The 16,799-nt window shown below is 35.1% G+C and overlaps 1 protein-coding gene across 8 annotated transcripts in view; it reads left to right on the top strand.

The window, feature by feature from the left end:
- Window positions 1–16,799, top strand: part of ADAMTS20 (ADAM metallopeptidase with thrombospondin type 1 motif 20) — a 195,600-nt gene that overhangs the window by 74,191 nt on the left and 104,610 nt on the right. For 7 of the 8 annotated variants that reach the window (XR_014297386.1, XR_014297387.1, XM_082664945.1 and 4 more), the window contains exons 8-11: window positions 10,592–10,697; window positions 12,532–12,678; window positions 14,535–14,676; window positions 16,265–16,369. Coding sequence is in view for 6 of the 8 variants with exons in the window: in XM_082664945.1 (XP_082521071.1) it covers window positions 10,592–10,697; window positions 12,532–12,678; window positions 14,535–14,676; window positions 16,265–16,369 (500 nt within the window). In the remaining 2 variants the exon portion in view is untranslated. Of the gene's footprint in view, window positions 1–10,591; window positions 10,698–10,866; window positions 11,000–12,531; window positions 12,679–14,534; window positions 14,677–16,264; window positions 16,370–16,799 lie in introns of all 8 variants that reach the window. The other variant, XM_082664947.1, reaches the window with a different exon arrangement.

Genomic DNA, 16,799 nt, shown 5'->3' with positions numbered 1-16,799 from the left:
GCGTGGGTTTATCTCTGGGCTTTCTGTCCAATTCCATTGATCTATCTTTCTGTTTTTGTGCCAGTACCATATTGTCTTGATTACTATAGCTTTGTAGTATAGTCCGAAGTCAGGTAGTCTGATTCCGCCAACTCTGTTTTTTTCCCTCAAGACTGCTTTGGCTATTCAGGGTCTTTTGTGTCTCCATACAAATTTTAAGATTTTTTGTTCTAGTTCTATAAAAATTGCCATTGGTAATTTGATAGGGATTGCACTGAATCTGTAGATTGCTTTCGGTAGTATAGTCATTTTCACAATATTGATTCTTCCAATCCAAGAACATGATATATCTCTCCATCTATTTGTATCATCTTTAATTTCTTTCATCAGTGTCTTATAATTTTCTGCATACAGGTCTTTTGTCTACTTAGGTAGGTTTATTCCTAGATATTTTATTCTTTTTGTTGCAGTGGTAAATGGGAGTGTTTTCTTAATTTCACTTTCAGATTTCTCATCATTAGTGTATAGGAATGCAAGAGATTTCTGTGCATTAATTTTGTATCCTGCTACTTTACCAAATTCATTGATTAGCTCTAGTAGTTTTCTGGTAGCATCTTTAGGATTCTCTATGTATAGTATCATGTCATCTGCAAACAGTGACAGCTTTACTTCTTCTTTTCCAATTTGGATTCCTTTTATTTCCTTTTCTTCTCTGATTGCTGTGGCTAAAACTTCCAAAACTATGTTGAATAAGAGTGGTGAGAGTGGGCAACCTTGTCTTGTTCCTATCTTAGTGGAAATGCTTTCAGTTTTTCACCATTGAGGATGATGTTGGCTGTGGGTTTGTCATTTATGGCCTTTATTATGTTGAGGGAAGTTCCCTCTATACCTATTTTCTGCAGGGTTTTTATCATAAATGGGTGTTGAATTTTGTCAAAAGCTTTTTCTGCATCTATTGAGATGATCATATGGTTTTTCTCCTTCAATTACTTAATATGGTGTATCACAGTGATTGATTTGTGTATATTGAAGAATCCTTGCATTCCTGGAATAAACCCCACTTGATCATGGTGTATGATCCTTTTAATGTGCTGTTGGATTCTGTTTGCTAGTATTTTGTTGCGGATTTTTGCATCTATGTTCATCAGTGATATTGGCCTGTAGTTTTCTTTCTTTGTGACATCCTTGTCTGGTTTTGATATCAGAGTGATGGTGGCCTCATAGAATGAGTTTGGGAGTGTTCCTCCCTCTGCTATGTTTTGGAAGAGTTTGAGAAGGATAGGTGTTAGCTCTTCTCTAAATGTTTGATAGAATTCACCTGTGAAGTCATCTGGTCCTGGGCTTTTGTTTGTTGGAATATTTTTAATCACAATTTCAATTTCAGTGCTTGTGATTGGCCTGTTCATATTTTATATTTCTTCCTGGTTCAGTCTCAGAAGGTTGTGCTTTTCTAAGAATTTGTCCCTTTCTTCCAGGTTGTCCATGTTATTGACATAGAGTTGCTTGCAGTGATCTCTCATGATCTTTTGTATTTCTGCAATGTCAGTTTTACTTCTCCTTTTTCATTTCTAATTCTATTGATTTGAGTCTTCTCCCTTTTTTTCTTGATGAGTCTGGCTAATGTTTATCAATTTTGTTTATCTTCTCAAAGAACCAGCTTTTAGTTTTATTGATCTTTGCTATTGTTTCCTTCATTTCTTTTTCATTTATTTCTGTTCTGATATTTATGATTTCTTTCCTTCTGCTAACTTTGGGGTTTTCTTGTTCTTCTTTCTCTAATTGCTTTAGGTGGAAGTTTAGATTGTTTTTTCGAGATGTTTCCTGTTTCTTAAGGTAGGGTTGTATTGCTATAAACTTCCCCCTTAGAACTGCTTTTGCTGCATCCCATAGGTTTTGGGTCGTCGTGTCTCCATTGTCATTTGTTTCTAGGTATTTTTAAATTTCCTCTTTGATTTCTTCAGTGATCACTTCGTTATTAAGTAGTGTATTGTTTTGCCTCGATGTGTTTGTATTTTTTACAGGTCTTTTCCTGTAATTGCTATCTAGTCTCATAGCGTGGTCAGAAAAGATACTTGATACAATTTCAGTTTTCTTAAATTTACCAAGGCTTGGTTTGTGACCCAAGATGTGATCTATCCTGGAGAATGTTCCATGAGCACTTGAGAAAAATGTGTCTTCTGTTGTTTTTGGATGGAGTGTCCTATAAATATCAATTAAGTCCATCTTGTTTAATGTATCATTTAAAGCTTGTGTTTCCTTATTGATTTTCATTTTGGATGATCTGTCCTTTGGTGAAAGTGGAGTGTTAAAGTCCCCTACTATGAATGTGTTACTGTCGATTTTCCCTCTTATGGCTGTTAGTATTTGCCTTATGTATTGAGGTGCTCCTGATTTGATGGAGAAATTAAAACCTTTACAGACAAGCAAAAGCTGAGAGAGTTCAGCACCACCAAACCAGCTTTACAACAAATGCTAAAGGAACTTCTCTAGGCAAGAAACACAAGAGAAGGAAAAGGCCTACAATAACAAACCCAAAACAATTAAGAATATGGGAATAGGAACATACATATCAATAATTACCTTAAATGTAAATGGATTAAATGCTTCAACCAAAAGGCATAGACTGGCTGAATGGATATAAAAACAAGACCCATATATATGCTGTCTACAAGAGACCCACTTCATACTTAGGGACACATACAGACTGAAAGTGAGGGGATGGAAAAAGATATTCCATGCAAATGGAAATCAATAGAAAGCTGAAGTAGCAATTCTCATATCAGACAAAATAGACTTTAAAATAAAGTCTAGTACAAGAGACAAAGAAGGACACTACATAATGATCAAGGGATCAATCCAAGAAGAAGATATAACAATTGTAAATATTTATGCACCCAACTTTTTCTTCTTTAGTATTTGCTAGATATCTTTTCCTTCAATTTTCCAATGTCCTGTTACTTCAGGTGTTTTTATTGGAAACAACATATAATTGGATTTAAAAAATAACATCCATAATAATGTCTGTTTAACTACCAACGTTAGTCCATGTACATTTATTATAATTATTTTCCATGCTTTTATTTCTTTTTGTCTTCATGCTTTATTCAAACATCTCTAACATGCATTTTATTATTTTTCTCTTTGGCAGCATCTAATCTGATACTTCACCTGTCCTCTGAATTTTCCAGTTCAACATAAGTTTTTCAATTTAAAATATCCTAGTTAGTTCTTACTCAAAATCTGTGTGTTCATTTTGTTTACATTCTTTTTATATTTGCTTATATTTGTAATTGCCTTTCATGTTTACTGACACATTTATTTGGAGTAATTTTATATACCATCTTTGACAATTCCCATATCCTAAACATTTGATAGCCAAATATGTGGTTTCTGCTAACTTTCTCTTATGCTGACTTGTTGTTTTGTATGTTTGGTGATCTCTGATCATAAGCTCATATTTACTTAATATTAATCCATAAGGTTAGTGGTGGACCACTTAAAAAGTGTGTGCTTTCCTCTAGAGAGCGTTTTCAGTTGTTTTTGCTGTAATCCAAAGGGTGTTACTAACCAAGGTCCCTGACTTAAGGCAGAGAATTCAGAACCAGATCCTGTACCTTGAAACTTCCTATAGCAAGCTCTGGATCATATTGCTTTTATCAGTATTATCCCTCAGAGTAATTCCTATCCCTACTATTCATTGCTTACCAATTAGAATTTAGCCCATGGTATAAATGTTTATATGTATGTATGCATGCGTGCATAGGTATGAGATGGGCAGGGAGAGAATATATGTTAGGTTTTGGAGGTGTGGGGATTTGATAGTTCTTGTACACTGTGAGGTCAGTATTCATTAAAAAAATACTTTTTAATACTGGACTTGTTTCTTTGTGGTAGGAGGACTGTCTAGAAACTCTAATCTTCCACAGATGTGGAAACAGACACCTGCTACTCTAATTTTTACAACAGACCCCATTCTCTTCTCCTTGCAAACTATTCTCTGACTTTGTAGACATATTTTATGAGTCAATCATCTAAGAAGAATCCATTGAATATGTTATATTTCTTATATTATCTATGCCTAGTTGTCACATCTTTATACTAAAAGTTAAGTATGAATATGTCAGCCATATCTTACTATTTTTTAATGATTTAATGTTAGACATTCTGGGCTATTCATGTAGAAGTGGGTGGTGTGGTCCCCATTCTTTTTTTTGCAGTTTTCAGCCACTCCTGTGCATATAAATCATAGTGATATCTAGAAACATAGAATGTGAAAATAAAAGTATTCCTATTATCCTTTAAGTCAAGAGTAATGGTGATGATAATGATAGCTGATATATTTGAGTGCCTACTATGTATCATACACTATATTAAGGTTAACATGATTGGACTTATTCAGTCTTCACAACAAACCTATGAAGTAAGACCTATAATTTCAATTTTATAAATGAGGATAATTTGCCCAAGGCTACATAGTGTGTATTAATACAAGATTTAGTATTTTTTTCCCATCTAAAATATGTGGAAAAAAATAACAAGCTAAGAATAGTTTTTTTTAACATCTTTATTGTAATATAATTTCTTCACAATGTTGTGTTACTTTCTGCTGTATAACAAAGTGAATCAGCTATATGTATACATATATCCTCATTTCCCCTCCCTCTTGCATCTCCCTCCCACCCTCCCTATCCCACCCCACCAGGTGGTCACAAAACATCGAGCTGATCTCCCTGTGCAATGCAGCTGCTTCCCACTAGCTATCTATTTTACATTTAGTAGTGTATATATGTCAATACTACTCTCTCACTTCATCCCAGCTTACCCTTTCCCCTCCCTGTGTCCTCAAGTCCATTCTCTATGTCTGTCTGCATCTTTATTCCTGTCCTGCCTCTAGGTACATCAGAACCATTTTTTTTTTTTTTAGATTCCATATATATGTGTTAGCATATGGTATTTGTTTTTCTCTTTCTGACTTACTTCACTCTGTATGACAGACTCTGTGGCCATCCACTTCATTTCTTTTATGGCTAATATTCTATTGTGTATATGTGCCACATCTTCTTTATCAATTCATCTGTTGATGGACACTCAGGTTGCTTCCATGTCCTGGCTATTGTAGATACTGCTGCAGTGAACTTTGGGATACATGTCTCTTTTTGAATTATGGTCTCCTCAGGGTATATGCCCAGTAGTGGGATTGGTGGGTCATATGGTAATTCTATTTTTAGTTTTGTAAGGAACCTCCATAGTGTTCTCCATTAGTGGCTGTATCAATTTACATTCCCACCAACAGTACAAGAGGGTTGCCTTTTCTCTACACCCTCTCCAGTATTTATTGTTTGTAGAGATTTTGATAATGGCCATTCTGACCGGAGTGAGGTGATACCTCATTGTAGTTTTGATTTGCATTTCCCTAATGATTAGTGATGTGGAGCATCTTTTCATGTGTTTGTTGGCAATCTGTATATCTTCTCTGGAGAAACATATATTTAGGTCTTCTGCCCATATTGGATTGGGCTGTTAGCTTTTTTGATTTTGAGCTGCATGAGCTGCTTGTATATTTTAGAGATTACTCCTTTGTCAGTTGCTTCATTTCCAAATATTTTCTCCCATTCTGAGATTTGTCTTTTGGTCTTTTTTATGGTTTCCTTTGCTATGCAAAACTTTTAAGTTTCATTAGGTCCCATTTGTTTATTTTTGTTTTTATTTCCATTTCTCTAGGAGGTGGGTCAAAAAGGATCTTGCTATGATTTGTGTCATAGATTATTCTGCCTATGTTTCCTCTAAGAGTTTGATGGTGTCTGGCCTTACATTTAGGTCTTTAATCCATTTTGAGTTTATTTTTGTATATGGCATTAGGGAGTGTTCTAATTTCATTCTTTTACATGTAGCTGTCCATTTTTCCCAGCACCACTTATTGAAGAGGCTGTCCTTTCTCCACTGTATATTCTTGCCTCCTTTATCAAAGATAAGGTGACCATATGTGTGTGGGTTTTCTCTGGGCTTTCTGTCCTGTTCCATTGATCTATATTTCTGTTTTTGTGCTGGTACCATACTGTCTTGATTACTGTCGCTTTGTAGTATAGTCTGAAGTCAGGGAGCCAGATTCCTCCCGCTCTGTTTTTCTGTCTCAAGATTGCTTTGGCTATTCGCAGTCTTTTGTGTTTCCATACAAATTGTGAAATTTTTTGTTCTAGCCCTGTGAAAAATGCCATTGGTAGTTTGATAGGGATTGCGTGGAATCTGTATATTGCTATGGGTATTGTAGTCATTTTCACAATGTTGATTCTTCCAATCCAAGAACATGGTATATCTTTCCATCTGTTTGTATCATGTTTAATTTCTTTCATCAGTGTCTCATAGTTTCCTGTTTCTTAAGGTAGGATTGTATTTCTATAAACTTCCCTCTTAGAACTGCTTTTGCTGCATCCTATAGGTTTTGGGTCATCGTGTTTTCATTGTCATTTGTTTCTAGGTATTTTTTGATTTCCTCTTTGATTTCTTCAGTGATCTGTTGGTTGTTTAATAGCATATCATTTAGCCTCCATGTGTTTGTATTTTTTACAGTTTTTTTCCTGTAATTGATATCTAGTCTCATAGCATTGTGGTTGGAAAAGGTAGTTCGTACGATTTCAGTTTTCTTAAATTTATCAAGGGTTTATTAGACCCAAGATATGATCTATCCTGGAGAATGTTCCATCAGCATTTGACTAGAAAGTGTATTCTGTTGTTTTTGGATGGAATGTCCTATAAATATCAGTTAAGCCCATCTTGTTTAATGTATCATTTAAAGCTTGTGTTTCCTTATTTATTTTCCTTTTGGATGATCTGTCCTTTGGTGAAAGTGGGATGTTAAAGTCCCCTACTATTATTGTGTTACTGTCAATTTCCCCTTTTATGGCTGTTAGCATTTGCCTTATGTATTGAGGTGCTCCTATGTTGGGTGCATAAATGTTTACAATTGTTATGTCTTCTCTTGGATTGATCCATTTATCATTATGTAGTGTCCTTCTTTGTCTCTTGCTATAGTCTTTACTTTTAAGTCTACTTTGTCTGATATAAGAATTGCTACTCCAGCTATCTTTTGATTTCAATTTACATGGAATATATTTTTCCATCCCCTCACTTTCAGTCTATATGTGTCCCTAGGTCTGAAGTGGGTCTCTTGTAGACAGCATGTATATGGGTCTTTTTTTTGTATCCATTCAGCCAGTCTGTGTCTTTGTTTGGAGCATTTAATCCATTTACATTTAAGGTAATTATTAATATGTACTTTCATATTACCATTTTCTTAAATGTTTTGGGTTTGTTTTTGTAGATATTTTCCTTCTCTTGTGTTTCCTGCCTAGAGAAGTTCCTTTAGCATTTGTTGTAAAGCTGATTTCATGGTGCTGAATTCTCTTCACTTTTGCTTGTCTCTAAAGGTTTTAATTTCTCCATCGAATCTGAATAAGATCCTTTCTGGGTAGAGTAATCTTGGTTGTAGGTTTTTCCCTTTCATCACTTTAAATATGTCCTGCTACTCCCTTCTGGTTTGCAGAGTTTCTGCTGAAAGATCAGCTCTTAACCTTATGGGGATTCCCTTGTATGTTATTAGTTGCTTTTCCCTTGCTGCTTTTAATATTTTTTCTTTGTATTTAATTTTTGATAGTTTGATTAATATGTGTCTTGGCATGTTTCTCCTTGGATTTATCCTGTATGGGACTCCCTGTGCTTCCAGGACTTGATTGACTATTTCCTTTCCCATGTTAGGGAAGTTTTCAACTATAAGCTCTTCAAAAATATTCTCAGACCCTTTCTTTTTCTCTTCTTCTTCTGGGACCCCTGTAATTCGAATGTTGGTGCATTTACTATTGTCCCAGAGGTCTCTGAGACTGTCCTCGATTCTTTTCATTCTTTTTTCTTTATTCTGCTCTGTGGTAGTTATTTCCACTATTTTATCTTCCAGGTCACTTATCCGTTCTTCTGCCTCAGTTATTCTGCTATTGATTCCTTCTAGAGAATTTTTAATTTCATTTATTGTGTTGTTCATCATTGTTTGTTTGCTCTTTAGTTCATCTAGGTCCTTGTTAAATGTTTCTTGTATTTTCTCCATTCTATTTCCAAGTATTTGGATTATCTTTACTATCATTACTCTGAATTCTTTTTCAGGTAGACTGCTTATTTCCTCTTCATTTGTTTGGTCTAGTGGGTTTTTTCCTTGCTCCTTCATCTGCTGCATATTTCTCTGTCTTCTCATTTTGTTTAACATACTGTGTTTGGGGTCTCCTTTTTCCAGGCTACAGGTTTGTAGTTCCTGTTGTTTTTTGTATCTGCCCCCAGTGGGTGAGGTTGGTTCAGTGGCTTGTGTAGGCTTGGTGGAGAGGACTGGTGCCTGTGTTCTGGTGGCTGGGGCTGGATGTTTTCTTTCTGGTGGGCAGGCCCACATCTGGTGGTGTGTTTTGGAGTGTCTGTGAACTTAGTATGATTTTAGGCAGCCTCTTTGCTAATGGGTGGGGTTGTGTTCCTGTCTTGCTAGTTGATTGGCATGGGGCCTCCATCACTGGAGCTTGCTGGCTGTTGGGTGGAGCTGGGTCTTAGCATTGAGACAGAGATCTCTGGGACAGCTCTTACTGATTGTTATTACATGGGGCCAGGAGGTCTCTGGTGGTCCAATGTCCTGAACTCGGCTCTCCCACATCAGGGGCTCAGCCCTGACCCCAGGCTGGAGCACCAAGTCCCTATCAGCCACACGGATGTTTTACAGGGTCTTTCTCCACCCAGGGACTCAGCCAGGATTTTAGGCAATGGGTTCTGAGTCCAAAAAGTGCCTTTATTTGGGAACTTGCAGAACATGGCATAGGAGAGAATTCAATATTTTCTTGGAGTTGGATTTGCTTTCTTATACTTCTCCCATTGCCCCCCAAAATCCTCCCCTGAGTAGCTGCTGCTCCTTTATTCTTACCTCCTCAATTGAACACACCCTAAGGATAGTTCTTAATGACAAATACAAGATGTTGGTAATAATTACTAGGTTTCCTGCTCATTTATCCTTTTGCAGGTACTGTTGCCTTAGTCTCTGAGCATGTTTTACAAAGTATGTTAAAAAATGGTTTTTATTCTTTAACATGATGGATTGGTGACTCTGTGTAGCTTCTTACACTTCCAAACATGGGGAATCTGTGTCAGATTTGGGCCTGTGCTGCTTTATTCTATCTCTGCCCAGTTTTAGAGAACCCTTGATCAACATGAGTGAATCTAGGCACAAACCCTCAGCCGGCTGCTTGGTACCATAAGGCTATACATTCACTTTGATTTTTGTTGGTCTTGCCTATGGAGATATTTGATCATGGTCTCTAATCATATGCAATGCATATTTTTACAGATATGTCATGTGACTAAAATGTTCAGTTTAGAATATATCTATCTTTAAGCATGTAACATAAAGTTTAGGTGGTAATGGAGTCAATATTGTGTTCCAAATACACAGCCCTGAAAATGAATACACTGGAATTGAGCCACTAGGCAAATTGAAAATACTAATGAAGGCAAGGGAACGCCAGCATATTCATGAAAGAAATGTGTTCAGTTTATTCTGACATTTATGACTAAAAGAATACATAGGAAGAGGGAGCTAAAACACAGTAGCTAATATAAGTATTTATTTTATATTAAGAAATTTCTAAATGTAAAACTTTACAGTAAGAAACTGGTTATTTTACATATGATAATCTTTTTTTAATGGAAGGAATCATTGTAGGAGAGCAGATAAATTTGCAGGCAAATATTGAAGGCTAGCAATAGCAAAAACCATTGTATTATGTTAAAAAGTAAAATGAAATGCTACCTTGGTTGATGATGGAGTAGGATTATTATAATGAACATTTATTTTGAATTTCTTTTTCTAGACTAAAAGACTATATCAATTGTAACTATTGCTGTCTTTGGTGTCCAGCCAGTTCATGGTGTCTTCTTCTTTCAGCAGCAATTCGAGTTGCACAGTTGCACGTTGTTATTTAAATGAGTGACTAGATCTTGACATGTGATACATTTCCCATTGCTGAAGTGGTTACAAAATCAAGTGCTTCCAGTGATTATATTATTATCATGTTTTATTTAACACATATTAAATTCAGGCACTATTCTAAGCATTTAACATATTTTTACTCATTTAATTATCATATGGTAACTGAATAATTGTATGCTGCTTCAAAACTTTAAAAAATAAAAGAAAATTTATAATTTATATTGTTCTGTGCTATTTTCTTTATTAGTGCTATTATCAATTTAAACATTTATTACCTTTCCTATTACGCACACTAACGTGGCCTAAAACTTCATTCTTCCTGTAATAAATTTTTAAATTTATTTTTCTGTTTTTTAAAAAACTGTTTGCCTGTCCCATATTTTGGATTATTTTCTTCAGTGAAAGAATCCAAGAATTTGCTGAAAAGATTTCAACTACAGACAAAACATTCTGTTCTTTTTTCTTTACCTTTCAAAACGTTCATGCAATATTAACAGTCAACTGCATTCATTTCTAAGTAGTAATGCCAACGATAAATGCTTTAGTGCTTTCTTTATGATTCTGGCATTTCCCATTTTGTTGAAATACAAACATGAAATTTTTCAGGTTTAGCAGAATTAGGTACCCTGTGTGATCCTTTACGGAGCTGCTCTATTAGTGAAGAAAATGGACTCAGTGCTGCCTTTACCATAGCCCACGAGCTTGGGCATGTGTAAGTACCTTCTGTCACCTCAGTAACGTGCCTTCTATATACCATTGCACAAATGTCTAAAATTCCATCTTCAATTGAGTAATTAGCACCTTTATATCTTTATAAAGTATTAGTAGCATAATTTTCACCCCTGAAATTCTAACTCTGGCTCTTTTGTGATCTATGTTAGGTCAGACAGGCTGCACAGATCAACAGACTAAGCAAAGAACTAGAGCTTGGGAATTCTTTTATTTCATTTACTGTATTGGATTACATGACAAGCACTTCTGGCCTCTATCCCTTGTTATCCTATACATGACCAGGTACTGTGCTCTACCATCTTATGGGAGGGCCTGCAGGGGCCCCTGGTTCTGGGGAACTCCCCAAAATATTTGTAGTACCAATTCATTTCCTGCTTTTATAGCTCAGAGCCCCAGCAGAAGATGTGGCCTGTGGGAATTTCTTAATTACTAAAAGATTTTTTAAAAAATTTCCTCCCAGTTCCATAGTTTCCTTGTTTGTTTTTTTTTGTTTTTTAATTTGAGATTCTCCTATCTGTTCCTGCATTATTAAAAATTCTACTGGGGTTTTATGCTCTAAAAATGTGGAGGCTGTGATTTCCCATGATACCCTTGGGGCTCCCAGAGAAAATCAGAAACCCCTCTGAAACTCATCCCCTGAAAAATGATCCCAAATGTACCCCCAGTACTCCTTTGATTTCTTGGTTATCTGCTAATAAGGAATTGAGGCTAGAGTTGCCTCTCTTGACTACATTTTCTTTTCCTGGTCATGGCTTAACGTCATTAGAGTATTCAGCTGGAATAATTTCACGTGGAGATTGTTTTTATTAGACTAGTGCCTCTTCAGTTCCCTTTAGCATGGTTATATCTCATGACCATCCACAAGATGCACACTCAGATTTTTATATTGTTTGTTGAAGTCGGGGCAGATCAGGAACCTGCCTGAGGTACATCATGCGTTGCAACATCTGGAAAGCACTGATTTCTGGTTACTACTGGTGCTAACTAGGAGAAGAGTGTTCTTGCAGAGGGTACCATCTTAGACATTTATTTTCTTCCTGAGAAACTCTTTAGGTGTCTTTAGAATATAGGTAAGTAGTTTAATTACAATACTGATTTATGTACACATTTTGACAGGCAAGGATCTGAATCAAGTGGTTTCTTCTAAATGTGAGTTTTTACTGGGGTCCTCAAAAGAATGTGTAGGATTTGTTGCTGACCAGCTAATCATTTAATAGCATTGCTCTTATTGTGAAGATTTGGTTGCCCTTTAGGAATATTTTTATTATTCCAGTTCAATCAAATCATCACTTATTGATTATAAACCAGAAAGAGCACTTCGGCTCTTTCATATGAAATAGATGGAAAATATAGAATGATACAAAATTAAAGAAGTGCTTTTTGTGGTTTTTTTTGATACTGTAGCGATAGTCAATGGTCTGGAATTTAGTGTGGTAGAGCCTTCACCTAATCTTTCCACATGCATCTCCTAGGGTATGTGTGTTGGAAACTACAGTTATTTTTATGTTAATGCTAAGTCCATATTGTGATGAAGTGAGCCAGAATCCAAATATTTTGATTGTTTAAATTCAAATACCAAATCAACAGACTGTGCTACTGATCAAAGTTATAATCTACTGTTTCTTAGGCATCATGTGCTTCTAAACATGAAGGTAACCCTAGCATTACAATACTTATGGAGAGATCAAGAGTACAAATCCTGATGTAATCAGATTTATCTGCATTTTAGATTATACTTTAAATATAAGAGATCTGTTTCTAATGTTGTATACATATTTTAGTATTCTTTTTTAAGTGTTTATTTTTATTTTTAGATTTAATGTTCCACACGATGATAGTTTTAAATGTAAGGAAAGTGGAATTAAACATCAGTATCATGTAATGGCTCCAACTTTAAATTACCACACAAGTCCTTGGACCTGGTCAAAATGTAGTCAGAAATACATCACTGAATTCCTAGAGTAAGTGATTTTGTGTTACTTTAGTTAAATAATTGAACATTTATTAGATTATGAAATTTGAAACGTATGTTCTTTTAGAGTGGTTCAATCTCTGTTGAGTTTTTTATTGTTTAAGCTTACTTTCACTGTACAAATGGATGTTTAAAAACAAGAAAAGAATTTTATTTCATTCTTAACTAATATTTTTGGTGTGCGGGGGGGCAGTTCAGATCTAGCTATCATGTTTTTTTTTATTTGGGCTCTCTGTTATGGGAAAAACTTATTTTAGGGGGAGACTTAATGGGAATCAAAGCTTCCTTGTGTGTGTTTGAATTTTTTCAGAAGCTACTAGGTAATAGTTTAAGAGGAGTTTAGTTCAAGTTTGAGGTGCCCTTGAAGGGCAAAGAATAGCTAAAGTCAAACTATGAATATTACAAATAGTTCTCTGAAGGGATATGGAATCTCTAGGTTTACCTGTTCTTTGGAGGCTCTTCCCAGCTCTGAAGACAGGAGGCAGGTCCAGATTGTTCTTGCCTTGCCTCTTCGACTCCTACCAGGTTTCTCTGCTTCCCAACTTCTTATCCAAATGGTATTTCTATCCTACTGACTGAAACTTGTTCAAAAGGCAAGGCCAAGCTCTTATAAACAAAATACTGTTTGATTTTTTTCTACTACATATTCTAATCACCAATTTATGCAGTTTTAGTTACCTATCTATACGAGAACTACAGGAATAAATGAAACCGTGTTTTGGAATATATGTATATAAATATATCCCTTAATTATAATCAGCAGTGATTATTTATCCTTGTATGGGAACTTGATTTGAAAGTACAATACACAGTTGCTGATCTATACATGATTGCATATAGCTTTGTTCAATTGCTGACTGAGGTATTGATTAAAAATACCAGTGGGTGTGCTTATTTTTGGAAGGGGGTAATATGATTCTAGCCAATGGGTATTTTAAAAATTCCATGTTCATTTTTGGGACAAAATTTAATTTGCCCTCTAGCTGTAAAAAATCCCCCCCCAAGATATTTCTTCTAATTATTTCCATTGAATAAATTGCTGCTTTTAACCCAATTAGAATGGCTGAACATTTTCACAAAGTTTTCTGCAGACTATCTATCGTGTGACACACTAGGAATAGCACATACACATTTTCACCACTATTTACCACTTTTCTAACTCCTTCAAGATAATATATCATATACTTTAATAGCAATTTGCAAGGTAAACACTACCACTCTCAATTTACAGATGAGGAGACTTAGGCTCAGGCAGACTAAATAACTTGTTCACACCATGCATTCTGGGAAGTGATGAGACCCAAATGCAAACTCCCAAAGCTGACATTATTGACTCTGCTTTATATTCTTTTCCTAAAAAAACTCTTTGAGATGGAGACCACATAACACTTTTGGAAATTCCTTTGTTTTGTTGTCACTTAGAGCTATCAATGTACTTTCTCAGATGATCTGAAAACTTTACTTTTTACATTTTGACAATTTGGACATTAGATATAGGTAGGGCATTGCTATCGGATAGCAAAGCAGACCAAAAGTGTAGTGTGATCAAAATAGGAATGTATGTTTCAAACATGATATTGTGATGAATTTTTGTTTATTTGTTATTCTTTTTTAAAAATGTTTACCTTTAAGGCAGTTGTGGGGATCAAATGAGAACAAACACATAAAATGTCCTTTATAAACTGAGGTTTTCATACTGACTTTCATGTGAGTTGGTTTTTAAATTATGAAAAAATATTGATAGTTTCTTTGAAAGTGCAGAGCTATAGAAAATGTGATAAAGAATCTTATACTGAAATGCATCCATATGTATTCACAGTACTTTGTTTTCTGTCATTGTTACAGTACTGGTCATGGGGAATGCCTCCTTGACAAACCAAATGGAAGAATATACGATCTGTCTTCACAACTTCCTGGATCAGTGTATGACGTGAACAAGCAATGTGAACTTATGTTTGGTCCTGGATCACAAGTGTGTCCCTATTTGGTAAGAAAAATTATGTCCTTTTGTTTGAAAACTACCATAAAGTAGTAGTTTGACTACATTTTGAAATGTACATTTATTCTCTTGGACAGACAGTGTACTGAATATATATTAAAAATTTTTAAGGATTAGAAAAACTTAGTGTTTGTCAGGAAAAGGTTTAAAAAAGTATCCCCAGTCAGAAAACAAGAGTCACAGAGAGGTTGCTGAAAATTAAAAGCATTCAAATAGTTATTTTCAAATGATGTTGTTTTGTGGGTGGGAGAAGAAAATATAAGTGTTTTGATAATGAATTGTATTAAAGGCCCCAGGAGTCTCAGAGACTACATTTTAATTTATACAGATTTGAATCCAAAGGAATGAAATTTGGCTCTTGTTGTTTAGTTTTCATTAAACCATTACTCTATAATTTATTTTGAGGATTTTTCACAGGTTAGATGCTTTAAATTTCCACCAAAATAGCTGAGTTAACATTTTTACTGAATCTATAACCAAGTTTTTACCTTATCTTGAGGGTAAATTAAATTTAAGATTTAGTTTGAATAAACGTCACTACTTTGGTGAATCCATGCCTTTCTTTTCCAAGCAGAATACTCATTCCATTTTCTTCATTCCTGTATAAAACTTTGCCAAATTGCTTACTATACTACTCGACTGTGAGGATCATTGGACCAGGAATCCAGCCTTATTTATTCATTTAAGTATCCCCAGGGTGCAGTTCAGGGTCTGCCACATAATAGGCACCAGAAAATAAGTGCTTACTGCATGTTGAATGAATGAATAAATGAATGTGTGAAGGAATGTATGAATAAATGAATGAATGAAAGTTACTTAACAGTGAGCACAGGGACATACAAAGCATATTCCATACAGTGAATAGTATTCCTAAAATCTTAAGTTTATAATCACAAATTTTATAAGCTTTTAAACATCTACTTTGGAGGGGGGAAGATTTACCTTAATTTTTTGTTATAAAAGATACATTTCTTTCCTACCTGACTTAGGTACTGAATGAACTTTGAATTTAAATTTAGAAACAGAAAGGGATTATCTTGGGTATAGCTCCTGTGAGCCTCTGTGAATTTTCGTATCTTGTGAAAACTTCAGAACGCTTTGTTCAAAAGTTGAAAGTATGCATTATATTCACAAAATAGGAAACCAGTATACATTATACAATATTTCTATGCACATTATTCATACATTCCACTGTTGGATCAAAAGGGACTTTTGGAAACTCCTTGTGAATGACATTTAACAACAAAAAGTCCTTTAGAAAAATGTCTTGCAAAGAGAGAAAAATGTCCCACATAATTTTGAATACTTCTACTCCAAGACATCTCTTCCATTGTTCAGTGTTTGATGATAATCCAAAAGTTTTTAAAAATGAAATCTTGCCATTTTGTGTGTTTAGAGGAAAATCGATGACTTGGACTGACTTAGCAAATATTTTTTTTACTGATTATTTCCCGCTCTGACCATGAAACCAGGAAGTACCTAGGATCAGCTTATAAACCAATGCATGATACTGAATTGATTCCGTGGTTACAGTGTTATTTTCACTCTTACTTGCGTGCCTTTTCTCACTCTGCAGAAACAGTGCAGGCGTCTCTGGTGCACGAGTGCAGAAGGAGTTCACAAGGGCTGTCGCACTCAACACATGCCACTGGCAGATGGAACAAACTGTGGTCCTGGGATGGTAGGTTTTCTCGAAGGGTGAGTCTTATATCAAGAGATTATCCAAGGAGGCGATTGCTCTGCGTTTCAGCATTCTTCCTTTTCGCTGTCAACTTTTGTTCTGCTAGTTGAATTAATGTTTTTGTCTTATTTGTTTGATGTAGTATGTTGTCAAGTGAATTAAAATTTTACTCTTTTTTTCAAGATCTAGCAGATGGATATTATAGTTACATAATAACATGGATATTTAGTTATCTAAGCATATTATAGTCTTGTTATTAAAAATGAGTCTAGCCATAGATATTACAGCAAATCCCCCAAATTCAAGGATGTTACCATTGTATACGTTTTATCCTAAAAATTCAGATAAGTATAATTGAAAGTTTTAAGTGGCTTCTTCGGATCTTTATTGGTGTTAATGTTTAAAATACATTGTACTGCAAGATAAACTG

This window comes from Grampus griseus (genome assembly GCF_964374135.1).
Source record: "Grampus griseus genome assembly, chromosome: 11".
Classification (NCBI taxonomy): Eukaryota; Metazoa; Chordata; class Mammalia; order Artiodactyla; family Delphinidae; genus Grampus; species Grampus griseus.
Note: the sequence above shows the minus strand (reverse complement) of the source record. Positions and strands in the feature narration are given on the sequence as shown.